Consider the following 27043-nt stretch of genomic DNA (forward strand, 5'->3'; position numbering starts at 1 on the left):
AGGTTGGCAGGCGAGGCTCAGACGTCGGCAGTTCTAGTCCCCAACCCACTGACTCCCACAACTGACCTCTTCAACCCAATCTGAGACATCTAGAGCCTGAGCTTCAGAGATGTGGTGACCCACCAAACCAGCTGATGGGCAGGGGAGCGGCGTCTCTGAAAACCAGGCCCTGAGCATCTCAAACTGGGGCCCCCCAAAGTGGAGGCGTTGAAAGCTGAGTGGCCATTTTGGAGGTTTTGCACTTGGCTTCCTTGCGCCATCAGTGGAGCAGCTAAACGGGAAGCGAGCGAAGGTCATGGGCCTGGTTTTAGAGTCGGGTTTGTGGGCCCAGTTGGGCTCACGTAGACACCCGCCCAATTTTGCTTGCCAACCAGGTAGTCAGTCCTTGAAGTCACAGCAGCTGAGCCCATGTTTGGTTCTGGCCCCAGAGCAGGAGGCTGGGGCATGGCACCTGGGAAAGGTGGCAGTCACACAGCGGGAGGAATGCTTGTAACCCCTCCGGTGTGTGTATGCCCAGATTTTAAATGGCTTTAATGCGATGGGCCTGCCTCTGTTCCTGTACTCCGGGGAGAGACAAATCCAGTGTTATCCCCACACCCCTGGATGGGTCACCAGCAGCCCTGACTGAACCTGGGATTTCTGGATCTGTACACAGGTACCTTCACTGCCCGAGCTAAGCAACTTGGGTCTGTTAGGTGCAGCAGCCGATCAACCCCAATATGTGAGGGACAGAGTGTTGCATACGGTGGGTGCGGCTAAGGCTGGCTTTGCCTTGAAGCCACTTTTCTGCTCCCAGTATTCTGAGGCTGTGCAAGGCCCTGCCTCGGCCTCTGCGCCCATTAGAGCAGCCCCAAGGCTGCTCTATTTTACACTTTACTCCCCACGGAAGCAGGGGCTGGGCGCAAGGCAAGTGCAGAGGCTAACCTCAGCTCCAGAGAGGTCCCCTGCGCAGGGAAGAGTCTTGGGGGGGGCACAATTTCAGCCCCTTGTATAGCCCACCAGAGCAGCCTCAAGGGGCCCTGGTGTAGCCAAGAATGAGGTCCCTTCTGTCTAGCACTGGGCCCATCACCATGGCAACCTGTTCCTTTGGCAGAGGCCTTTTAACTAGGGGAACTAAAGGCCCTCCTCAGCTTTACAACTTACCAGCTGTCTGGGTTAGCATCAGCTCCTGCCAGCTTCAGATCTCCCCCGATCCAGTGAGCATCATTTACTAGGCAGCCCTCCTGGAGTCCTCACGGAAGATATATGCTGGGGACCGACCTTCCGGCCTCAAGTGATCCTGCTTAGGCAGTTACACTGGGGGTAGGGGGGCACTGACTGGGCTCAAGGGTAGGGGGACGTGGCCTTTCTGCACTAAAAGAGGTTGCATGCTGAAACCAGGACAAAATGCGGAGCCTGGCATCTGCGTTTCCAGTGCAGGGCTGATGCTTGGGCTAGGAAATCCCAGGGGCAGGGCGTCCCCACTGACCGATGAGCAACCCCTGAGCGGGTGGCCTTTAAAACCACTTTGCTAGATCGCTGCAGCTCGCTCCTGCACCTTGTGATTTTCCCATCTTCCCCACAAGAGCAATTGCTTGCTGAAGCTGTTTTCTGGATCTCCATTTTGTGGAGCTCGGAGGGGGTTATTTTCCCCTCTGTCTCCTCTCCTTTGAAGGAAGTTATGCTGACGTTACATCTCCAGGCTCAGGACGGCAGGTATAAAATGCGAAACTGCAGACGAGCCCACCAGAGAAAGCCCAAGGCGCAGAACTAGACAGACAGCACCGAGCCAGCCCTGCCAGAGTCTTAGTGGCAGCAGTTAACATCAGAAAGAAAATTCTCTCCGGAGGCGTGGGGACAGGCACAAATATGAGATCTCTATATTTATTCCTCCTGTCAGCGTTCTGTTCAGCCCAAAAGACACCAAGACTGAAGTTTACCCTTAAAGGTGAGATAAGATCTGATGCGTCTGTTGGTGCCATATTCCTGATCCACTGGATATGTTTCATTTCATATTGTTTTTGCTCTTTGCTTGACTTGGCTTGTATGACGCGGGGGTTAATTTCCTATCGGCCTCCTGCGGATCTAACCATCTGATGATGGGAAATGAAAGGTGGGATTGTTTAAGGGGGGCAAAGAGGGGACAGCATGGTGGGTTTAGAAAGCAGCTTTTGAGGTGGGGAGGTGAGTTTTGCTGGGGGAATATTTTACTTAAAGACTGGTCCACACGTTAATTTGCTTTGATTAAAGAGTTGACAAGAAGGAAACTTTTATTTATTTTTCGGCTGCCACCGTCAATCTGGGCTGTTGGTCTGACAGGTGTTACAACTGCAGCCTGATCAGTGATTTCATTTGGAGTCACTTCCCATCTGATTCAAAACTGACAGGCTCAGGGTTAACTCCTAGCTGTTGAAAGAGCCAGCTGGTGCCTCCGTTACTGAAAGAGGGACTAGGGATGTTATAGACAAGTCTCTGCACCCTCTGCAATGCAGATAAGTACCCCCAGCTGCAGCATGATCCATGCCTTACTCTCCAAAATAGCCTCTATCAGGAGACCAATTCCTCAGCACAATCCAGTCTGACCCTCCCTCATGAAAAAGCCCCTGCCCCTTGACCCGCATTCATTGTGAAGTGTTGGTGGCTTGCCAGGGGGAGAAAAACAACATCTGTGTAATGCAGCCACTGCAGTTTTCTGATGGCTCTGCGGTTTCCCGGAGCAGAGTGGTGTCTTTTTTTCCCTTTGCCACTCAACGCATAGAGAATGAAAAAGCCACATTGCACAAACCTTGGCCTGTTCCAGCTCTGCCCCCTTGCTCCAGTGGGAAATCACAGCCCGTCTTTGCTTGGCAGCAAAAATGCCAGGGGGTGTCCCGTGCAGGGCGTGACTGAAAATGTTTGCTCTGAAAGAGGCACTAGGAGGGAAGGAAGATCCATTGCTTTGGTAGTGACATGTAAGTGGTATGGGTCAGGGAGGCAATAAAGGTAAAGGTGGGGTCCATTACTGTACCCCGTGTGCTAGCCTAAGAGGCAATCCCATAGCAGGAAGTTGTTGCAAGGTAGTTGCCAGGAATGGGATCTAAGAATCAATTTCTCCCCCCGTTTCCCCCAAATCCTCTCATATAAGAGTCCCCACCTGGCAGCCTGGTGGGAGGCTGTCTGTCGGAATCAGAGGCAGAGCCTGCTCCCCTGAGCTCAGCGGGGGGCAGAATTGGGCCCCCAGGTCTGCTCTATCTCTCAGTGCCTGCAGCCCCCACCCACTGATGGTGGAGGAGAATTTTTGCTGCTGGTGAGAGTGCTCTCCTTGTCAGAGCCAGAGATGACTTAACCCTCTGTATCCTGATGACCAGCCAACAGCCACTCCCCATCCCTGGGGTGGGTGCATCATGATGCCCCACTCTCCCCAATCCTTAGTACCAGGATCAGAAACTCCAACGTGTCCATTGCTACTGCCACACCCATCCCATGGTCACTACTCTAGTGAAAACACAATGGCGCTCCCTGCTGCATGATAAGCCTGAGCCAACGGGAGGCCAAGAGGGCGGGTCACTGCACAACCAAGAGAGCCAGAATCCCAGGCTGGGGGCAGGACGAGCTCCAAGAGCCAGCCGCATCTGGTCTGGCTTCTTGGCTGGCCGCAAGATGACCGCAGCAAGGAGAAGCCCATGGCTGCATGTTGTCCCCGCGGGGCAGGGACCAGCTTTCTACATTGGCTTGTACAGCACCTGGCACCATCCCGGTTACAGGGCAGAGCATGTAGGCGCCTGGATCAGCTACCGGGGGAATGCTGCACTAGAGCTGTGTGCTTGTCCGACGGTGCCCCCTACTGGAGCCCTGTGGACCTGCCTGTGTACGAAATAAGCTGTGTGCCTGGTTCCAGAGCAGCATTTCTCAACCTTTTTGGTACCAGGGGCCAGCTTGCGGCCTTCCTGAACTGCGTCGGGGAAATCTCAGGCACCGGTGCCAGTCCACAGACCAGTTTTCGAGAAACCCTGCTCTGGACTATTGCCCTGCTGGGGCAGATTTGGCCTGCATAAGGTTTAGGTTTTCATGCTACCCATGGACAGGCTGAGGTCCAGGAGCAATGTGCACTGGGGTGCATTCATAATATGTGGATTAGGCCGGCCGGAGCTAGGTTTTCCCTCTTCTCCTGTAGCAGAGACGGTGTCTCTTTAAGCCTTCAATAGGCAAGGGGTGGGTTTGGCAAGTCTCAGTCCAGTCTCTAGTGTCCACACTACAAAGAAACTTCCATCCAGTCTGGCACCGAGTGTCCGGAAAGAGAGACCGAGCATCAGAATGGGCCCTGAATTGTTGCCTCAGGAAGAGTCTGGCGACCACAAGAGACGCTGTGCGGTCTAGCGAACTGTGCTGCCAGATGGGCTCTCTTCCCAGCACTGCAGCTTGCCCACCGTGGGTCCTAAACTATGGCCTTGCTGTGTGCCTCAGTTTCCCCATCTGAAAACGTGCTGGAGGCTGATCGCAACATATTTGCCTTAGAGAGGAAAGAAGCCAGCTGGGAAGGATGGGCTGGGGGTAGAGTCTGTATTTCAGCCTTCAGCAAACTTCATCCTCTCCTCACCCGTCCTGCCCCCTCACTTTCCCCCCCAGACTCTCCTGTGCTGAGCTTCGAGAATGGGGAGAAGTCCACAGTCCTCTTCCATGATGCCGGATCTGAGCAGCTGTACGTTGGGGGCAGGGGAGCACTGCACATCTTGACATTTAAGGAGGAGGAGGTCAACCAGACACAGGTAAGAGGTGGGGTTTGTGTGAGTCCCTTGCCCCTCTCGTTGGGTTTATCCTGGCCCCTGCATCCCCTCCCTCCCAGACCTGCAATGATGGTGTATGATCAGCTGGAGGCCCCGGAGCTGACAAGCCAACGAAGAGATCCGGCAGCTTCCAGAGGAGACTGGCTCAGGCACCAGGAAGAGACTCCCAGCAAGGACAGGCTCCATGAGATCCTACTGGCGAGTTTCCTCTCCTTGGGCCATCAGCCACACCCAGCTCAGCCTAGGGAAGGCAGCTCCCAACTGAGAACGGGCTGGGCTTTGAAAGGAGAGTCCCTTTGATCTCACTTGCCGGGCTCAGGGGCCACCTGCCGGCTGGCCAGGTATCCACGGGACAGCCAGCTGCCATCCCACAGCAGGGCTTTCCTCTCTCGAGGCCGCAGGGCCAGAGAGATCTGGGGCTGTTTCCATTTGCAGTGGGTCCCCCTGGGAGCACAAAGAGGTGCTGCGCGAGGGGCCCCGATAAACACGGGGATAATGCCACATCTCCCCACTCCCCTTGCATAGTCGATGGGAGTGGCTCGGGGCTGCGAGGTCTGTGGGAAGATGGGGTACAGCCAGGGTCCAAGGCCTGCGGGACCCCTCCTGTGGCTGATCAGAAACACCATCCCTTTGAGGGCTACCCCGCTGGGCCTTTCCACCTGTGGCCAGGGGCATGGGGCGGATCAGGGTCTGATCAGCATTGCTCCCCGTCTGCCTCCCAGGTTCCCCTGCAGGCCGATGAGAAGGTGGAGAAGAACTGCAGGAGCAAGCCTGGGGTGGTGCAGGTGAGAGGGGACCCTGGCGAGGGATGGGCCTGAGCCGTGAGCGACTGACACCCCCAGCAGCATGTTGAGCCCCCCAGAGATGGCTAACGGGGCTTAGAGATGCCCCCACAGTGCTGAGCATGGAGGGACCCCTTGCCTCTTCTCCGGGCAGGGCCGATGGTCCCTTCACAACACCAGGGCTTGGCTCCAAGGAGCTGGGCAGTTGCTTTGAGCTTCCTTCCCCGCCTTAGTTTCTCCATTTCCTGAGCGCGTCCCGCTACCACTGCACAGACAGCATTGCATGGGGGTGGGGGGGTGTCTAGTTGGTAGAGCAAACGTGGAGTCTGGGAGGCAGGACTCCTGGGTTCTGTTCCCGGCTCTGGGAGGGGACTGGGGTCTAGTGGTGGGAGCAGAGGCCAGGGAATCGGAACTCGTGGGTTCTATCCCAGCTGTGCCCCTGGCTCCGTCACCCATCAGGGCTCTATTGTGGGTGTGTAATCACACGCAGAGGACGTCTCAGATCTACCTGCTCAGTGACATGCTGAGGGCTGGGTCTGTTCCTGCCATGAATGGTGCGTATGGGTAACGAGCACTAACTGCCGTGCGTCGGGGCTGGTTCTCCCACAGACCGAGTGTGACAACTACATCCGGGTGATCCAGAGGCTGAACGGCAGCTCCATCATCGTCTGCGGCACCAACGCTGGTTCCCCCAAATGCTGGTTCCTGGTGAGCATGGCAGGCTGGGGGAATGCTTAGAGAATGGCCCATGGGCATAGGGGGCACTAGTCACCTCACTCGTAACTGGGACATTTCCATCCCCGGGTCTATAAGATTGCCCTGTGACCTGTCAAATCTGGGCTCATTCTCCTAAGGCACCGCTTAAGGAAGTGTGAGTCCAGTGGGTTAAAGTAGGGGGTTGGGTGCCAGGACCTCTGGGTTCCATTCCCAGCTCCTCAGTGGACTCCCGCGGCCCCTGCCCTGTCTCCATGTGTGTAAGACGGGCACTGCCTCGCAGGGAAAATAGAATCAGAGAAATGTCAGACTGCAAGAGGCCAGCTGGGCTGAGGTCTGTGAAGCTTCTTGGGTAAGGAGATCTATAGAAACAATTAAAACTGTCGGCTTGGGTTTACCCCCACCCCCCTCCCAGACCAATGACACGACGCTGCAGCAGGACAAACAGGGCCAAGCCCTTGCCATCAGCGGAGAGAGCCTCGCCCCGGCATCACTGTCTCAGCCGGCTGCAGCCATCGCTGTGGGTAAGGAGATCCACCTCTTTCCATCCCCAGATAGAATGAGGGGCAGGGAGCCAGCTAGGGTCCCCGTGGGCCTCGCCTTGGGTGCCTTCTCTGCCTCTTGCTCTCTGGATCCCAAGCCCCAGAGGAGCGGTGCTGGAGAGGGAGGTGGCATTGGACCAGTGCAGTGGGCTTCCCCACCGTAGCCTGTAATATCCCAAGATGAGCCAGCCCCATGGAAAGGTCCACTGGACAGAGGAGGCTGGGAGCAGGACTGGTACCAATAAAAGAGTTTCCTTCTTTGGAGGAGATCCCTCTGCAGCCAAGATGGGCTTTGGAACTCTGCTGAGAGGTGATGGGGACCAGGACTCCTGGGTTCTATTCCCAGTGAGGGGTCTACTGGTTGGGGATGGGGAGCCAAGACTCCTGGGTTCTGTTCCCAGCTCTGGGAGGGAATTTGGGCTAGTGGTTAGAGCAGGCAACTGGGAGCAAGGATATGTGGGTTCTAGTCCCTCCTCTACTTCTGTCTCCCAGTGTAACCTGGGGCTAGCCATGAAGAACAAGGTTTGTTCTTTGTTGCCCATGGACCAGGGTCCTCTGTTGTGTTGAAAGTGGATAATGGCCATACTCCACAGGAGGCTGGTGGGGCTTCCCCCCAGAAGGTAGAGGGGGGCAGGGGCACCCGCCCCCCCATGGAGAACACCCATCTTGTTTTATCTTGGGTTAATATTGCAGAGGGAAGCCTGTACTCGGCATTGTCCCAGGACAGAAGCACCATCCAGAGGAGCTATGGCCCAAGGAAGCTACTGAGGACAGAAGACAAATGGCTCACCAGTAAGAGAGGCTTTTCCTATTGACCTGCCCCAGGGCGGGTCAGAGCAGCCAACCTGTTCTCGACGCTTTCCCCAAAGATCCATCACCTCCAGCAGCGGCCAGTCCCTGATGCTGCTGGATCTTGCCCCAAGGCAACGCACTGGGTCAAACCTTGCATGTGCCAGGGGTTGTGTGACACTCCATCCCGCTGGAGGGATCATCTGGTTCCTTTAGCATCAAACTCCATTACCCCAGTCTCAGCTGAAACAGCTATGTGTTATATTGGCCATAGAACTGTCCAGCCCCCACAGTGTTTGCCTCGCTGAACCCCTGCAGCAGGGAGTTCCACAGGTTGGCATTTCAGAACCCTTCAGCCCTAGCAATCTAGGCTGGAAAGGTAAGAAGAAGAAGAAGGTTGAAAGACACATTTGCAAGCATAGCAGATGGCATCCAGAAAAATCTGGCACTTCAGGGGATAGGTACACTGCCCCTTACTGCGGAGATGATACAGATTCTCTGCCCGTAGAAGCTCTGATTCCCAAACCAAAATGTGGCCATGGGAATAGAGCACTGGAATGGGGAACAGGAGACCTAGATTCTGTTCCTGGTTTTGCTGCTGGATGACCTTGGGCAAGTCCCTTCCTGTGCCTCAGTTTCCCCACCTGCAAAATGGGAATAATGATACTGACCTCCTTTGGGGAGAGCTAGGGATGATCACTATTATTGTATGAAACAGATGCAATCCAGGAGAGCCAATTCACACAACAGTCTTGCAAGCCTCACAGTAGTTAAAAGTCCTTCTTAAAGCCCCAGCTCACTGAGTCCTGGCATTGAAGAGAATCTCAGCTTGCTTTAAAATATAAATTATTTAGCTTTCCTGGTTGCAGAGAAAAGCTGGAAAATGTGATTCCCAAAGGCTCAGAATAACCAGAACCCCACATTTATTTATTTTTTTCAATCTCTTGATTTTAAAGCCAGTCTCATTGTTTTGAGGGACCTGGGGTTGGCGACACGCATGACCCCCTCCATGCCTGTATCTTGACTTGGCCAAGGAATTAGTGGTGGTGCTGGCACACACATGCCTCCAGCCAAATTTCTTTACACACTTTGATCTCTTTTCCCACCCCATCCCCCTTTCCTCCCGCAGAGGCAGAGTTCGTCAGTGCCGCTTTGGTGCCGGAAAAGGAGTCCAACCTGGATGAAATCTACTTCTTCTATAACGAAGTCAACAAGACAGCAGGGCTCGACGAAGAGCCTGTCAAAGTCCGGCTGGGCCGTGTGTGTAAGGTACGGAGACCCCGCGGGCTGAGAGCTGGCAGTGAAAGGCAAATGTCTCATCTAAATCTCCATTCTTACGCCTGATACGAGTGCGAGGATGAGGTCACAGTGTGAGCAGCAGGCCCTGGAAGCATGAACTGGTGTAGCCGGAGCTAAAAAGACCAGTTTTGTGAGCCATGTCTGTGAGCCACATGAGTTCTCAATGTGTAGTTATAACAGCTCTAGCTGTTATTATAACAGGTCGGGGCCGTGTGCTTTGGCCAGCGTGGTTCAGGCCACGCGTGGATCTGGTGGCAGGGGCGGGGGGCATTATGGTGGAATGTCCGTGCTCTAGGCCTGAAGGGCTCTGGGATTTTTCCTCTGTCACCCTGCTCAGGTGGATGAAGGTGGGAAGAGCCTCCTGGTCGATTTCTGGACCACGTTCCTCCAGGCCAGGCTGGTGTGCGGCAGCCCCACCCATCCCCAGCGCTTCAACCAGCTGCGCGACGCCGTGGTCCTGGGCAGGGGGCAGACGGGCCAAGGGATGCTGTATGGGATCTTTGCCAGTGCCTGGTGAGCAGGGGCCGCAGCCGGAGCCAGGCAGGGCTGGGGCCACACTGCAGGCTGGAGTCACACAGACTCCTTGCCCCACGGTTGGTGAAGGGGCCAGAATGTTGCCTGGGGGTGCAGGGAGGAGGCAGGGCCATGGTAGGGGGGGCTCTTGCCCACCCTATTGTCCCTCTTCCATGGAGTATGCTTGCTGCTCTCATGAGACAGATGGGAATCACGGTGCCCCTTCGCCAGGAGAACCTCCCCCCATGACCAGGGGAATAGCATAGGCGTGGTTTGACGTCTATATGTGGGGGGTAGGGACAGCTCCAGTCAGGCCAATGGGGCCAAGTGTAGAGGGGGAAATTCCATGTCTGCCCCAGACTTGCAGTTTGGGGGAGCAACACCCCCCCCCATCCCCAGCTCCATCCCCAAACTATGCCCATGAAGAATAGGGCAGGAAGCTGCCCAGCCCGGAGCTGCTTAGACAGGCAGGACATCCATTGGGCAAAGAGGCAGAAGACAATGACAAGGCGTCCGAGCTCCCTGGTCAGTCTCCCCCTCCCCGAGGAGGGAAACTAACTCGGCGCTGGCTCCAGCACAGGCCCGCCGCGCCTGCCAGTCATTTCCGTCGGGTGGGCCTCAGAGCCCAAATCCTAGCACAAAGCGCCCAGTGCCAGTGGTAACCAGCTCTGCCTTGCCAGCCGCCAAAACCTGAAGGGAGCATTTTCCCCCTGCAGGGGCACGACCGCCGTGTGCGCCTACTCCATGGACATGGTGACCCACACCTTCCGAACCTCCAAGCTCAAGGGCTACACCAGCGTCCTGCCAGCGCACCGACCTGGCACGGTGAGGCCTGCGTGGGGCGGGGTTTGCATCCCAAAACAGTTCCCCAGGAACGAAGGGACCCGCATTTCTGACAGCGAATGGAGGTGTTGGGGGATGGACTCCGAGCTTCTGTGGCTTGCAGGGAATGACCAGAGAGCTGCCCAGGGCAGTCAGTAGCCGCAATGGGCCCGGTGTCAGTCACAGGGGTCTACAAGTGGCCACTGAGTCATTTCGAAAGCGCAGCTTTGCCCTTCTGCTTTCGGGGAGCTGCATGAAGTTAGGCGGGAGGGGCCCAGGCCAAGCACTGAGCATCCCTTTAAACGCTTGCAAATAAAAGTAACCCAGAGCTCTTCCTCCTTTCCATGGGAATTTGTAAACAACAAATTATCTCCACAGGGCCAAGCTTCCTGTCCAATCCCACTCATCCCTCTGCCCACAGCCCCCCATCCCTCCAAAGGAAAGGCAACCATCTCTTCCCGTCCTGCTGCCCTCAGCACCTCCAGTCGCTGTCTCTCCTCCACTCTCTGCCAGCTCCTTCTCCACAAGACCCCCTAGCACCAGACGCCTGAGTCCTGTCACATCTTTAGGAGCAAACTGAACCTGTGGCAGGGAGAGGGTTAGTAGTTGCAGTGCAGCGCTCTGGAGGGAGGACTGGGAAGGAGATGGGACTGGCCCAAGGTCAGCCAGCAGATCAGTGGCAAAGCTAGGGATGGAATCTGGTCCCCCTGAGTCCCACGTGGGTGCCTGAAGGGGGCAGGTGCACATGAATAGGGAAGCGTTTAGGGAGGACAAACAGGTGAGCACAGAGATTGTTGCAATCTCATGGACACAAGAGCTGGGTGAATAACACATTTTTCAGTTCACTGGCAAGTCTGGAAAATCGGGGGAAGAATAATTTGGGGCAACCCAAAATTGAAATTAAAAGAAAATGGGCAAATCAAAAAGTCAAAAATTTTCATTTTGGGGCGAATAAAGTTTCATTTCAGTTCGGGGCTTTGGCCTCCTTTTTTAAAAAAGAAATTAAAGGGAATTTCAAAACAGAAAGTCGGTTTGAATCGAAACATTTTTTGACTTTTTTGAAAAAAAATGTACGGTATTTTTTCAACCCCGAACAATTTGCTGAAACCAACACAAATTCAAGAAATGTTGCAACTGAGCTGATCCTGCTTTTTTTTTTTTTGTTAGAAAAAAGTGTCGTCCGAAAAATTTCGCTCAACTCCCATAGCAGCATTTAGGTCCAGATCCTCAAAGGTATTTCGGTGCCTAACTCCCTGTGACCGGGGATCCACATTGTGATTACTTAATTAGGGCAAACTGCAAAGAATGGGGCAGACCATCCCCAAAGCTGGTGGTCATTCCAGTACTTAGATCCACCAAGCTAGCCTCAAAACAGCTTCTACAACACCTCACTGGCTACCCAGAAGCCAAAACTAGGTTCCCTTAAAGCAACCCAACATTAGGCCTCCAGCCAGACACCCAAGTCAAATAGGATGAGGATTGCTGAACATCTTATTCATCATAGGAGATAGTTCTACCAATCCCAAAGGATCGGACACATTACCTCCCAGGTTAATGAATATTTCAGATCTTACCCAAACACATGCTTACAGCCAACTCTTATTAACTAAACTACAATTTATTAAAAAAGAAAAGAGAGAGAGTATGGTTAAAAGATCAGTATACATACAGACATGAGCACGGTTCTGAGATCAGATTCACAGTAGAGATGGTGAGTTTTGTAGTTGAAAAGAGTTCTTTCAGCATTAGTCCATCGGTTATAGTCCAATGTTCCTATTCAGGGTGATCCAGATGGGACTGGAGATCTAAGTGTTATGACTCAAGTTTCCCCTGCATAAAGTATCAAGCAGATCTGAGATGAAAGGATCAGGTCCCAAGAGTCTTTTATACAGTTTTCTAGCAGCGTCTTGACCATACAGTCCTGGTTGAACAATAGGCTTTTGATGTAACCTTCTGTTTCCCAAAAATCACCACTAATCAAGTACATGGATTAACATAAGGTAATTTTATCCATTAAGTAGTTCATATACAGTTTACCACAAACTTTAAAGAGACATAGAGACAATGACATTATTTCACTCAAAATTTGTCTAAATGTTAATATTCCCTTTTGATCTCTGAATCAATAGCTATAATAATAGACAGGAACTGTCCGTTTACGTGGCTAACATCTAAAAAGATGCAAGTCAACACATACAATTAGTATTACCTCTAGTTTTCTAACAATACAGGTTTTTATTTCAAAGTTCTAGCCTATCTAACATAGAATGGCCCTAATCACCATTTACATACTTTTCTAACATGTTTCTAAAGGTTGACTCTGAGTCATTTAGCTGCAAGCTGCTTAACCCTTTCTGGCTGTGTGTCACACTCCCATTGATTCTAGGAGGAGTTAGGTGCCTAACTCTCTTTGACACTCTGCTGGATAACCCCCAGAATGAGCTCTGTGTTGGGTGGCTCCTCGTAGACATCACTGGAGCAGCCTGAGGGTGCAGGGTCTGTCTGTGCAGAACTTGGCCTCCCTCTTTGTTACCCCCCTTCCTCTTCCATTCTTTCCATAGTGCGTCCCCTACAATTCCCCCAGCGCTCCCTCCAAAGCCATCCTCAGCATCGTCAAAGATTACCCCGAGATTGAGACCGTCATCTACCCCGAGGGGCAGCACCCCCTATATGTGCTGCAAACCAATGACACCTACACCAAGGTGGTGGCTGACAGGGTCCTGGATGCCAGCAACACTTCTCGCATTGTCCTCTACCTTGGGACAGGTAGGTGTGGAGGGAGCTGGGGATGTTCCCTCTGGGACTCAGCCTTTGTGGAGCCACATCTGGGTGTTTAGGTTTTGTCAGTGTGGGGACGCAAAGTGGCCTTGGCCATACAGTAGAGCCAAGAACAGCACCCAGGAATTCCCAACCCTCCTGCTCTAACCACTAGACACCACTCCCCTCCCAGAGCCAGGACCCAGGAGTCTTGACTCCCAGCTGCCTGTTCTAAGCACTAGCCCCCACTCCCCCAAGAAGTCAGGCAGCTGAAGATCCCAGGGCGAGATGCCTGTTGCATCCGCCCCATGCCAGCCACTGGTCAGATGGGGTCTGTGCCTCCTCAGAGGGCCTGGTCGTTGTTGAGCAGACACTGGCCGTGGTGATTCCTCCCCCAGGAGAGTCTCTTCTACCCGACGGCACTGTGTGCTTGCCCTGTGTGGTGAAGTGTAGGCCAGGACACAGCTGGCTCAGGGCTCGACTCGCCTCCAGGTTGCCAGTTTGACTCCAGTGCCAGCTGGGGGATGGCTTTGTGCCATTCTGGTCTGACAGCTGCTCACTGGCCTTTGTGTTATGAGCTGGGGGGCGTGGTGGGGTGGGTTGACCCCTCTCTGGGCAGCCCCAGCAGAGGCCAAGGGCTTGCCTGGGTCCCGGAGATGGTGCTCCCCTCCAGTGGGTCCCTCCAGGGCAGAGCTGGGGCATGGGGGCAGGCCCACTGAGGGCAACTAGCCCTGTCCCTGCTTGGACTCTCCTTGTCCTGGGCATGCAGGGAGGCCTCTGGCTGTTTGCAGGTGAAGCCCTGGCCAAGCTCCCATCGCCTTCGAGGGGGCTGGGCTCCTTCTTCTGAACTCCCTGTGTCTCTGGCCGCTGCAGAGAAAGGGAAGATCCACAAAGTCCTGCAGAGTGGAGGGCAGACGGTCATCATCTCTGAGCTGAGCCCTTTCCAGAGAGAGGCGCCCATCTCTGGGATGGCCCTGGATGCTGCCACAGTAAGCACCCTTCCCCCTCTCTATCTTTGCTCTGTATTTAACATTGGTTAAATTTAGAGCTGTCTCTCTAAATGCTGTGGGGTTTTCTTGGTCCTGCTGGCAGGCTAGGTGGCTTGGTAAGGGGAGCCCGCGATCTGGGTCTAGCAGCCGTTAGTCTGCAGAGAGGCAGTCTTGAGTAAAGTGGAGTGGGTTGTCCCTCACGGTTTTAGGGAGCAGCCTGCTTTGTTTCTCACTGCTTCGGGGTTCTTATGTGTCAGGATTCTGGATTCTAAGCAGGAAGGTCGTGTTACACTGCAGCCTTCCAGCAAGAGTATTTGGTTTTGTCTAACGTCTCAGTGTGTATGCCGTGAACAGAACACCTATTTCTAAGATAGACCTCCCCCCGCCCCCACCAACAAGTGCTTTTGCTTGTGAAGTCCATTATGGGCATAATCCTGCTGCCAGTGGAGATTTCAATGGGAATTTGGCCAGCGCTTCTACTTGGAAAGGGATTGGCCCCAGTTTGTATCGCACCAGTAAGTTCCAGAGCATGCGGCCTCCTCTCTTGCTTGTTTGTTTGTTTGAACCTTTGACTAACCCAGCCCCTCTTTGGCAGGGGCACCTCTATGCAGCCACTGAGTTCGAGGTGACGCGCCTGCCACTGGCAGACTGTGGGCAGTACAGGGAGACCTGCTGGAAGTGTGTCCTTGCCAAGGACCCATACTGCGGATGGGATCCAGACAGCAAAAAATGCTCAACCATCTCCCAAGAGGCAAACGACACTGCCAGGTGTGCTCGGGCTTAAAGGCGGAATGCTTTGCTCCCAATCCACCGTCCTTTCAATGGTCTTGTCAAGTCGGGGAGAGAGGGAGGAAAGGAAAGGAGCTGGTAGCTGTAAACATACACACAGCAATATGGAGGCAGCATGGTCTATTGGTTAGAGCATCTGTCACACAGGGAGATTTCAGGATGCCTGAGTTCTATTCCCAGCTGTGGGAGGGAGAGATATTTACTGGTTAGAGCATGAAGATGGCAGCTAGGACACCTGGGTTCTATTTCCAGCTATGCCATGGATTTGCTGAACCGTGGCCAAATCACTTCCCCGTGCCTGAGTTTGCCCATCTGTATAATTTCTTCACGTTCACATTTTTGGAACACAACTTTAGGGCACCTCCTGTATTCCAAACATAGACAAAGGCTGCCCATAAACAGATCCACCCGAGCCCATGCCTGCCTCAACCATAGCCTTGACAAAGGGGGAAACTTAAAGCTGAGCTTTGCCAGGAGCCGGGAGGGTTACAAATCCGGGCTCTGGTGGAACATGCAGGGAGGAGAGGAGCAAGTTCCAAAATCGAGGACCTTGCTCAGAGAAGGCCCGTTGGTTTATCCTGAGGGAGCTCCAGGTGAGGCTGATTTCAACTTTGCTAGCAATCACAGGGGAAGAGGCTGTCTTTCCCAAACCATCTCATGGGGTTAATTCTTTCCCACCCTTGCACAGCACTCGATGATGTCTACACTACAGAGCCTACTATAGCCACAGAGTACAGCAGCAGGAGTTCTTCTGCTGGCATAGCTCCACCGCCTCCCTGAACGACGTTAGCTATGCTGAAAGAAGCATTCTTCTGCCTGCATAGCACATCTACACTGGGGGGGGTGGGGAGGGTCTCTTGTTGGCACAGCTCTGACACCAGGACATGTGGGGTTTTTTCACACCCCTGACCAACAAAGCTATGCCGCTATACGTTTTCAGTATAGATCAGGCCTTAGATTTGTGGGTGAAAGGCATTTTGTATAGAGAATTGGCAGGAAAATTTGCATTGAAAAAGTTTTCTGTTTCGACAAATAATACGTGTCTATTTCAGTTACTTTTTCTTTTGGAAAAAAATTAAAACAAACCCATTTTGAGAATGATGAAATGTCCTATTCTGACTTTTTCAGAAGGAAAAGTTTTGAGTTTTCATTTTAAAAAAGACTTTTTTTGTTTAGAAATTTATTTTATATATAATTGAAAAAAAAATAAAACGGGTTTAAATGTTTCAATTGACAGAAGCGAAAATGGTGGAATTTGGTTCTGTGAAAAAGTTTGAAATTTTGGTTTTGAATATTCATTTTCAGACCAGCTGTAATGAATGTATTATTATATAGAATTATATATAATAAAGAAATAAACCTGAATATGCTTGCTTGGGACTTCTAAACCTAGACTGGACAAAACCCTAGAGCAGTGTTTCTCAATAGGTAGCCCACTCGCTGCTTTTGGCCCAAGCAGCACACAGCTGGGGCCCATGTCACATCCTCAGGGCCATACAAGGTAGTATCTATATTGTGTGGATGCAGCCCACATAACACATAGAGAGCTGCATGTGCAATTCACAAGGGTAAATAGGTTGAGAACCACTGCCCTAGAGACTGTCCCCGACTGCACAACCCTGCACTGGCAGGGAAATGGCTTGGCTGTAGAGTTGGTCAGGAAATGGGGTTTTTTCCCTATGGAAAACTTAGATTTTTTTGGCAAAAATTCAAATAATGGAAAAATGCAGAAATGCTACCATGGTGCCTCATGGGAGTTGTAGTTCATGTGCCTCAAGCTCCAATTCTCCTTCCTAGGCTGTGGTCCACACCTGAGCTACAGCTCCCATGATGCACCTTGGTCCTGCCTCTTGGAGAGGCAGTGCATCATAGGAGTTTTTGGCCATCGTTCATTATGGTAGTGCAGCTAGGGAGCTCAGTCTATGGAGGAGAATGGGGACATGAAACAATCAACCTACATCTCTCCCATGAGGCACTGCGCTACAGCAATATATCCAATATGCGCTATTTCAGTGTTTCAACAAACAAATGAATTTTGCTAGAGAAAGCAGACCCTTTTTGTGAAAGAATACTAACTTCTATTTATATAGTCATCCACCGTGAAGGGTAAATAAGAAATGCAGCTACCTCTAGGCTAGAGCAAGAGAACTAGAAGAGGGCCCAGCAGTGCTGCACAATAGTAGCCAGAGTGGAGGAGAATCCTGTATCCTAGCAGGAGTCTGACTAGACCCCCACAACTCACCTTATGCTTTTGTGTATAGCGCTAGCTCCTCACCTCCGTGTTGCAAGATGTCGGAGCCACAGAGTGAGCTTCCGGCAGTTATCATGGGGGGGGGGGGTCGGGGGGAGCTGTGCCTTGCTCGGTGTCTGGGGCTAAGCACTGGCCCTTGTTAAAATGACAATCCCTTTTCAATCCCCTGGATGAGGATGCGGCAGTCACGTGTCCTTTGCCACCCTACTGATTGATTTCCTCTCTCTCTGCCTTTCCTTGCAGCAACTTCCTGCAGAGCCTGGACCCAGAGGCTGAGGACGTGTGCGAAGGTGCAGCAGGTAGGTGTCTCGGCCTTTGTGGAACCCTGGTTGCACACAGGTGTTGCTGCCTCCCTGAAAAGCAGATGACAAAAGGCCCATCTGCCCAAGGGAATCTCGCTGTTGCCCCCGTGGGCATGGAAAAAACAAGCTGCGTCTCTCAGGACTGCGAGGCCGTGTCTAAGCTAGACCCGTCTGGCTCCAATCTCCCGCTGGAGCTGCTGCCCGTGCAGCTCCAGCAATGGGATTTTCCTACTTTGCACCGAGCTTAGCTGGCAAGGCCATTAAAGTGCCAGGGATATAGCATGCCCGCTCTCACTACCAGCAGGGCTCAGTGCTGGTGCAATGGAAGGACACGGCCCCAAAACTCTTGTGCCTTAGCGAGAGGCTAATGTTACTCTTTCCCCACTGCTGAGCTGCAGCCCCTGGCGTGAGGACACCCCTGTTGCTGGCAAAGTGCCCCCCCATCTGAATTCGTGCATTTCCAGCTTCAAAAGCTGAGACCAAGGTACTGCAGGAAAATGGTTCAGTTGAGACCATGCCATAAATCCAGGGTTGTGCTAGCCGTCGGGAGGAGTCAATCTGTGGTAATGGTTCAAACACCCCAGTAATAAGGTCCAGAGTGGTAGAATGGTTGGAGCAGGGGGACCCAGGAGCCAGGTTTCCTGGGTTCTCATCCCAGCCCTGGGCCAGGGGCCAGCATGGAATTTTTAGAACGGCTTCGGGCCAGATTGGCACGTGCTCATCACTCCCAATAGGGATTAGATTTTCCCAACGAATTCAGGTCCCCTTTAGGGCATGTCTAGACTGCAATCCTGGGGTGTGAGTGACAGCAGTTCGAGTGGATGTACCCGACCTAGCTTTCATTTAGCTTGTATAGCTTGTGCGTGCGGCCATGGCGTCCTCCTGCAGCCAAGAGAGCTAGCTTGAAGTTGGCTCAGATATGTCCACACCATCTGGAATCACACCCCAGGACCGCAGTGTAGACATACCCACAGGCGCCTAAATAAGGGCTGAATTTTCCAAAGTTCCCAGCAGCTGCCACTGCGACCCTCAGAGCCAGATTGTCAGCAGAGTTCAGCTCCCGGCCTGCACCCAGTGTGCTGAGAGCTGCTGATAATTCCCGCCTCCTGATAATTCCCAGAAGAGGGAAACTAGAACTCCTGGGATCTCCTGCCAGCCCTGCCCAGAAATCCTGAGCAAAGTCCTTCAGCCAGAGCATTGGCTTCTCCTTCTGCAAAAAAAAAAAAAAGGGAAACCATCACATTAACCTCTGTGAAGCAGCGCTGGGAGATGCAAGCTCATGCATATATTCACAGCACTTTGATATAGTTGGATGGGGTTCTACATTCAGCAGATTGCGGCTGTTTCATTTCAATACGGGCTTTTCTTAGCCTTGCTGTCGAGGCCCAGTGTGTCCGTGTGCGCAGAGGCTGGGGCTGCATTTGGTTGAGATTTTGTGACTCCAAATTATGGTTCTCTCATTCTTTCCCGTTTGGTCTCCTCTCCCCCACCACCTTTCCCTTTATGATTGCTCTGCTATAACCCCTGATCCCTCTGTTCAAAGAACAAGTAGCGCAGGAAGCTCTGAAAAAGGTGAGCGTGGACCCGACCAGCTACATCTACCTCCCATGCCCTCTGCGCTCCCACCACGCCATCTACACCTGGGTCAAAGACGGCACCAAGCAGTACCCCTGTGCCATGGACGGGCATTCCTGTACGCTGCGCTTTGGGGAGAACGCCCCCATGGACCAGGGGCTGTTCAAATGCACAGCCACGGAGGACGGCTACCTAGAGGAGATTACTGCCTATAAACTCACGCTCAACGCTGCCTGCATCCCACAGCTCTCCGTGACAGTGGCTGCTGGTGTTTTATTCCTGGTCATCACTACCCTCTTGCTCTAGACTTTGCCATCCAAGCGGAGATCTCATTACACTGCCAACGCCCTCTCTTTCATTTTCTTCTTGTAACCCTCCCTCCTGATGATTCTCCCTTTAAACCCCAAACAAAACATGTGACGCTCTAGGAACAAAATTCCAGGGGGCTCTTCCTAACGCTCCAATTTGGGCATCCCATCAGCAAACACAGCCGTTATGGTGGGGATTTTGCTAGCCATCGATAATTATCCAGGAGCCTCCTTCTCAAAATGTAAAGCATGACTAAACTTTGCAGAGCCGGGGAGCGGGAGAAGTTAGAGTAGAGGCCAGGAGGATAAATGGACTATTTATTTTGCTGCTCAGTGGGCTAGTGAATTTGTTCAGCACAAGACCTGCTGCCATGCTGATCCCAGTTTAGCATCCAACTTGTCTGATGGGCACTGGTCCAGACTTGGAGTTTGCTTGTTCCAAGGCTGCTGGGCGATAGGATTTTGCTGGTTTCCATGATGTGGCTTTCTAATGCTTCTTTAAGGAACAATCCTCCCCAGGTGCTGCTGGGGGAAAGACGATGCATGAGTGGGTCTCTTCCAACTCCAGCTGCTAGGAGCTAAATCCTTTTAGCATCCATGTTGTTTAAAGGGAAAACTCCTCTGCTGATGCCCCAAGTCTGACCTGTTCGGAGTCATGATCCAGGCTGTTCTCGCTGCAGTCCTTTATGCACAGTTACCCTGATTACCAGCCTGGCCTGTGTTTTCAAGAGAAGGGAGAGTGATCATCCAGACGCCCACACTCTGAGTTTACACTGGGGTAAATGCAGAGTCGCTGTGCTGACTTGGCGCTTCCAGTGACGGATCCGCCTTTAAGCAACCGTCTTCAGCTACCACCTTGCAGTGGTTTCAATCGGCACCATGCAGAGGCGGCTCACAACAACCTGATGGCCATGGGAGGGATCTAAAGCTTGATTCCGCACGACTGGCTCAAATCCACCACTCTGAGCAACTGCGCTGAAAAGGGACAGGTAGAGAAGGGCTTCCAGCTAGAGGGGATTTCAGATCTAAAAGCGAAAGGGAGGGAGGGAAAGTTAGCGGCTGAGCTCAGTCATACCTGTGTAAATCTGGATGGCACTCACATGAAGAGGTGCAGTATCTGAGTGGTGAAGATGCTGTCCTACCAGCAAAAAAGAAAAGGAGAACTTGTGGCACCTTAGAGACTAACAAATTTATCTGAGCATAACAAATTTATCTGAGCATAAGCTTTCGTGAGCTACAGCTCACTTCATCGGACGCATTCGGTGGAAAATACAGTGGGGAGATTTCCACCGAATGCATCCGATGAAGTGAGCTGTAGCTCACGAAAGCTTATGCTCAAATAAATTTGTTAGTCTCTAAGGTGCCACAAGTCCTCCTTTTCTTTTTTGCGAATACAGACTAACACGGCTGCTACTCTGAAACCTGTCCTACCAGCCTGAAGGTTGTGGGATGAGTCTTGCTCGATCTCATGCTAGGATGCTTTCTCCCCTGCAAAATGGGTACCTGCTCCATCAGGTTAGGGCAGGCGGGGTCCACATCAATTCCTTGTGTCCTGTTGGCTCTGAAAGTGATGTGCCTTAACTGTGTCAGCCCAGTGAGCCATTGGCTTGGGGGAAGCTTTGCCTTTGCCTCATGAGAATGACTCCAGTCTGACACTGCTGTAATGGAGATCAGAATTTGGCCCAGAGACCAGGAGAGATGGATTCAAAACTGACTTTCAATCTTGCACCATTGCTCGTTTCCCACAGGATTAGCCAAACCAGTGCATTAGGTGATTGTGTGCACTGGTATGGAAAGAGTTAATCATGTCACCTTTCTCCACATTCTGTGTCCAGAGGATACTGACCGAGCCAGTGCCCTGGACGTTAAACTACATTGGCTAAATTTGCAAGCAAACCTAAAAAAACAAAGAACATAAGAACGGTTGTACTGGGTCAGACCAATGGTCCATCTAGCTCAGTATCCTGTCTTCTGACAGTGGCCAGGGCCAGATGCTTCAGAAGGATTGAACAGAACAGGGCAATTTATTGAGTGATCCATCCCTTGTCATACAGTCCCAGCTTCTGACAGTCAGTGGTTTAGGGACACCCTGAACAGGGGGTTGTGTCCCAGACCATCTTGGCTAATAGCCATTGATGGACCTATCTGCCAAGAACTTATCTCATTCTTTTTTGAACCCACTCCCAGTTATACTTTTGGCCTTCGCAACATCCCCAGGCAATGAGTTCCACAGATTAATTGTGCATTGTGTGAAGAAGTACTTCCTTATGTCTGTTTTAAACTTGCTGCCTGTTAATTTCAGTGCATGACCCCTGGGTTGTATAAAATTCTGGTGATTTTGAGCCAGAAACCAAAGCCCTCCTTTCAGCAGGTTAGCGGCTCTGCTGAATGCCAAAACAGTTGTCCGCATCTGGGTACTGCACATCTACCAGAATCCAGCTGCTTCCTTCTCCTGATTTTCAGCAAAATAATTTTTTTATCTTTGTATAAAATAGATATGAAAGTTTTTGAAGAAAAGAAGAAAAAAAAAAAGGATGAGGATAAAAATTTCCCAGTTCCTAAACTAGCTATAGTCAGCAGCTGTATGAATGTAGCTAAGGGCCCATGTAGTTTTAAAAAACCCAACCAAACAGGTAGGACGTTAGAGTAGCTCCCTTTGCTTGTATTTATCAGCTCTGCGTATTTATTTGGTGTTATTAAAGAGGTATTGTCTACTGAGCATAAGGCGGGGCCCCAGGCACTCCTGGGTTCCAATCCTAGCTCTGTTACCGAGTCGCTGTGCGACACTGTGCCTCAGTTTCCCCATCCATGACATGGGGCTAATGACAGTGCCGAACCTCACAGGGTTGTCACCATTCATGTTTGAAAAGCACAACAGAAGGGCTGCATATTACTTTAAAGCAATGGGAACGTGGGATGGTGTATCGGGAGTCTCTGAATCCCACTCTATTGCAGTCGGGGCTGTCCCCACATAGCCTCACCTGCTGTTCCAGATCTGCCCCTAGATTGGCTGGGAAGGATTTCACTGCCTAGGAAAACAAGCATGTGTAGGCGAGAGAGATGTGTGGGTCGTAAATTACAGTGACTGGCCACCATTTCCCGTATGCTTCCGGCGGTGTGTGTGAGCAGAATGATGTCCCATTATGGGGAACTCAGAGGTATGCAGATCTTCTTTTTATAGCTCATCCGTGGTTTTATTTTTTACCCATCCCTACATCCTACCTCTGCTCTTCTCCCCACCCATGCCCTGGGCCAGCATCTCCTGAAGGCAATGCCCAAGCTGCCAGTGAAATGCCAGCACGTGTGTGTTTTGCAATCCCTGGAGAGGAAGCAGAGAGATTTCTGCTGCTGTGTCCAGCCAGACTTCGGTTGTGGGGGAGTAGTGCAATTTAGAGTAACTCTCAGACAAACGGGGATGCCATTAGACTGCGCCATTAAATGGAATGTACAAAAATGCCAAATTGTCAGGACTGGATGCTAAAGGGTTAATCTCCTAGTAGAAGAGCAAGCAGGGCAGCTTTGCCCCATGCTGTGTTCTCTGCTAGCAGGAGCTTGGGCTATTTTTTAACACCAGGAGGAGGCGACAGTTTGCCTGGACAATCCTCTTCATAGGCCAAGTGATGGCTAGAAATAAGGTAATTTACTAGATGCACACAAAGCAGGTTGGTAGCACTTAACACTAAGTTCAGCAGGGAGGCTAGGGTCCCAGAAAGGCTGCAGGGTTATCAGAGGGGCAACACAAATCTGTCTTGAAGCAGTAGGGGCCCCCATTGCTTTAATCGGTGTAGTTATATAGGCGGCAGCATGGTCTAGTGGCTAGCGCAGCAGCAGCCCCATATCCTGCCCCTGACTGGCAGTGTGACCTGGACACATGATGCCACTGCTCTGTGCCTCAGTTTCCCCATCTGTGACAGGGGAGCTGATACTAGAGCTCTGTTAATATATCTATATATTTTATTACACGCACCACTGTTAGGAAGTCAAATGGGGCTGGGGTCCTGGCTGCCACTCCACCAGGGAGTAGGGAAAGAAGAGAACCTAAAAATGACAAAGAATGACCCAGGACTATTAAACCAACAGCTGAGGTCCATAAAAACAATGAGGAGTCCAGTGGCAACAGATTTATTTGGGCATAAGCTTTCGTGGGTAAAAAACCCACTTCTTCAGATGCATGGAGGTCCATGTTTCTGATGGCCAGCCCCACTCCACTTTTTGACTCTGTGCTGTGTATTTCCCTTATTACCCCACGATGACTCTGAAGAGTGGATGTAAAACTGGCCTCATGGAGCAAATATTTCCCAGCGAGATGGGGTGGAGGCCTGTTAAGGAAGAGGTTTATATTAATAGGAAACCTGAATGAGTTTCTTGGAGCATGATCGCAGGAAGTCCCAATGTTGCTATTGTCATATCTGGTGTTTTCCTTAAAGCTCCAGCTCCTGGAGTCCTGTGATTGCAGGAGAATCTCAGCTGTCATTTAAAAAACATAGGTGTCTAGTGCAGAAAAACTTGAAAATGCAACCCCTGAAGGCTCAAAATCCAGAAGGCAAATGAGACGAATGCCACAGTTATTGTTTTTTAAAAAACAATCTCATGATTTTTTAGGGGCCTGAGCTGATTTTTGCATGTTTGAGGTTGGCGATGCTGGTGGTCCCATGTTTGCACCAGGTCGGGGCGCTGTATATTGGAAAAACACAAGTTCATTTTTTTCCCTTTCCTGTTTGATACTCTAGAACTTCCGTCGCTGGAGGAATGCAAAAAGCGACGAGAAGCTGCCTTTAGTTGCCTCTTAGTAAACAATCCTCTGCCCTTTCTTTTTGAAAGGAACAGAGCAGTCAATGTTGTTTGGCTCCCTCCCATGGCATATGCTTCCGTTCCTGCAGGACCCCGCTTTGCTGTGTAGCGATCTGAATATGTCTGTGTGTTCCGCCCCTTTGTAACATGTGACTTCCCCCGCGCCCCCTCCAAAAAATCAACCTATGTTCCACTCTCTTCTGAGTTGAAAGAAAGTGTAATGTGTGCTGGGGAATGGAATAAATGCGTGCAATCGCCAAACGCTAAGTGTCTGATGGCTGAATCAATCTCTCTCTCTCTCTCTAATGATATGGCCCTATGGCAGGGGTGGCCAACTTGAGCCTGAAAAGGAGCCAGAATTTACCAATGTACGTTGCCAAAAAGCCACAGTAATACATCAGCAGCCCCCGATCAGCTCCCCCCACCTCCTGCTCCCAGCACCTCCCACCCACCGGCAGCCCCACCGATCAGCGCCACCCCCTCCCTCCCCACACCTCCCGATCAGCTGTTTCATGGCGTTCAGGAGGCTCTGGGGGGGGGGGAGCGAGGGCCTGGCCGGTTCAGGGAAGGGGTAGAGCGGGGGCAGGGCCTGTGGCAGAGCCAGGGGTTGAGCAGTGAGCACCGCCCAGCACATTGGAAAGTTGGCGCCTGTAGCTCCAGCCCCGGAGTCGGTGCCTATACCAGGAGCCGCATATTAACCTCTGAAGAGCCGCATGAGGCTCTGGAGACACAAGTTGGCCACCCCTGCCCTATGGTACATAGTAGCCCATCGTCACTGTGTGAGAAAGATGCTATTGCCCCAAGTAATGTGCTTTCAGCCATGCTGCCTGCCTTTTGGCACTATGTAGGGTTAGGGGTAGTTAGTACTTGGGGGTGGGATAACCTTCCAGGAAACCCAGATGTTTCAGGAATTGGGTTTGGTGACTCACTATGTGGTGTTCTTGACTCTGAGTAACTACTGCAGCCAGCATGGAGTAGGGGGACATAATAGACTTAAAACGAATGCCTTGACCTCCTATGGCCATTGAACATCCCAATGGCATTGTTAGCAAGAGTAAGGATAGTAACCCCAATGTCCTGGCTAAATTCATACATGGGTGATTACATTCTTCCTGCATTAACTCCCCCTGCAGTTCCACCGGATGATGTTGTGTGCTGTTAAACAGCTGCCGTTGTTTGACAGCAGAGGTGGCTGCATTTCAGCGGTAGATGAACTAGTGACCCGTATAATCTGTAAAGTGCTTTGCCGTGATAGGTGCTCTGGAAATGTCAGTTGCCATCCTTATTCTCTCCTGCATCTTGCTTTTAGCCATGTGCCCTTGGGTTATTTGGAAATCCCTAACATGGGCCAGAGACTTGGAATGTTACCTTTGTAGCAGGCTCATTCTCTGAGAGCTCATGTCTTGCCCAGGTGGAGATCACCCCTTAGCAGCAGCCGGGGGGGGCGGTGCCTGTGGGCGAGAACTGGCAGGGGGACTGTACCTGCAGGCGAGAGCTGCACAGAGCTGCTTGCGCGCCTCCAACCAGGAGCCAGACCTGCTGCTGGCCGCTTCTGGGGCACAGCGTGGTCCGCGGTGCCAGGACAGGCAGGAAACCTGCCTCTGCACCCCCACTGTGCTGCTGACCAGGAGCTGCCCAAGGTAAACCCATGCCCCAATCCCCTGCCCCAGCCCTGAGCCCCCCAAATCCGGAGCCCCCTCCTGCACCCCAAACCCGTAATCCCTGGCCCCACCCCAGAGCTCCCGCACCTCTGCCCAAGTCCAGAGCCCACACCCTGAACCTCTCATTCCTGGCCCCACCCTGCAGCCCTCACCCCTGCACCAACCCTTCTGCCCCAGCTCTGAGCCCCTCCCAAACCGCTCATCCCCAGTTCCGTTGGGTCACGGGTATCAACAATTTTCTTCAACTGGGTCCCCGGAAAAAAAGTTTGAAAACCACTTTCCTAAAGGATTCTTTCCTGGCTCGTTGGTTTCTAATAGAAGAGATTACATAGATTACAAAACCAGAAGGGACTACTGTGATCATCTAGTGTGTCCACAGGCCATAGGAGTTCACTGAATTCATTTCTGTTTGAACTAAATTTTTTTAGAAAAACATCCCATTTGATTTAATATTGCCCGGGATGGAGAATCTGCTACAACTGTAAGGAAGTTGTTCCAATGGTTCCTTCACCATTAAAAATTTGAGCCTGATTTCCGGTCTGAATGTGCCTAGCTTCACAGCTATTGGATCGTGTTATACCTTTCTCTGCCAGGTTGAAGAGCCCAGTATCAATTGTTTGTTGTAGGTTCTTTAAATAAACTGGGGTCAAATTACCCCTTAACCTTCTCTTGGCTAAACTCAACAGATTGAGCTGCTTGAGCACTGGACTGTTCCCTCTAACTGGTAGGGAGGTAGAACTGTATGCAATCAGTGGCAGATTAATGATTTTGCCGCCCCTAACCCCAAAAATAATTGCCGCCCCCTCCCAGCAACTCCACGCCCAACCTCCAAGCCCACCTCCGCTCCGCCTCCTCCCCTGAACGCGCTGCCGGGTCCTGCTTCTCCCCTCTCCCTGTCAGTGCTTGAGCGTGAAACAGCTTTGCAAAGGAGAGGAGAAGGGGTGGAACAAGGCAAGCTCAGGAGAGGAGGCAGGGCCGGGGCAGGGATTTGGGGAAGGGACCAATGGGGTGGGGAAAGGTGGAGTTGGGGCGGGGCGGAGGGTGCGAACCGGCACTAGGGGAAGCAGCCTCTGGCTGCTATTATAAATTTGCCACCCCTGCAAATTTGCCGCCCTAGGTCTAGGCCTTGTTGGCCTAGGCATTAATACACCACCGTATACTATGGAGATTTGGGAATTTGGGATTTGTCTACATAGAGAAATTGACTGGCATAGCTATAGGGAATAATTAGTCTGGTATAGCCATTCTGGAACAGTTCCCCATGTGGATACTCTATTCCAAAATAAATGAGACCTTAGTGTCCACATGGTACTCCTGAGGGCATTCTGTGCCAAAAAATTCTGTGCATAATATTTTAAAGTTCTGCAAATGTTATTTGTCAAATGTGGAGGCTCCAGCATGGCATTGGGGAGCACAG

The 27043-nt window shown here is 51.9% G+C and overlaps 1 protein-coding gene across 2 annotated transcripts; it reads left to right on the plus strand.

The window, feature by feature from the left end:
- The first annotated feature begins 1331 nt into the window (after positions 1-1331).
- Positions 1332-21152, plus strand: LOC119848100 (semaphorin-7A-like). Of its 2 annotated transcripts, none has more exons than XM_043502214.1 (14): positions 1332-1927; positions 4585-4724; positions 5465-5527; positions 6134-6232; positions 6654-6762; positions 7474-7572; positions 8699-8838; positions 9206-9381; positions 10098-10206; positions 12765-12969; positions 13834-13949; positions 14545-14717; positions 17236-17288; positions 18835-21152. In XM_043502214.1, exons 1-14 carry the CDS (start codon positions 1849-1851, stop codon positions 19170-19172), a joined length of 1899 nt encoding a protein of 632 aa, XP_043358149.1. In that variant the 5' UTR covers positions 1332-1848; the 3' UTR covers positions 19173-21152. The 2 variants fall into 2 exon arrangements, with proteins under 2 accessions (XP_043358149.1, XP_038239402.1); XM_038383474.2 differs by having other exon boundaries at positions 1333-1927; positions 17233-17288.
- Positions 21153-27043: the final 5891 nt, after the last annotated feature.

This window comes from Dermochelys coriacea, chromosome 24 (genome assembly GCF_009764565.3).
Source record: "Dermochelys coriacea isolate rDerCor1 chromosome 24, rDerCor1.pri.v4, whole genome shotgun sequence".
Lineage (NCBI taxonomy): Eukaryota > Metazoa > Chordata > Testudines > Dermochelyidae > Dermochelys > Dermochelys coriacea.

Excerpts from the sequence above, each read along its gene's own strand:
- LOC119848100 (XM_038383474.2), top strand. The coding sequence starts at position 1,849 with ATGAGATCTCTATATTTATTCCTCCTGTCAGCGTTCTGTTCAGCCCAA. Across the intron at positions 6,763-7,473 it reads GGCTGCAGCCATCGCTGTGG|AGGGAAGCCTGTACTCGGCA; the intron begins GTAAGGAGATCC and ends TTAATATTGCAG. Across the intron at positions 14,718-17,232 it reads GAGGCAAACGACACTGCCAG|CAACTTCCTGCAGAGCCTGG; the intron begins GTGTGCTCGGGC and ends CTTTCCTTGCAG.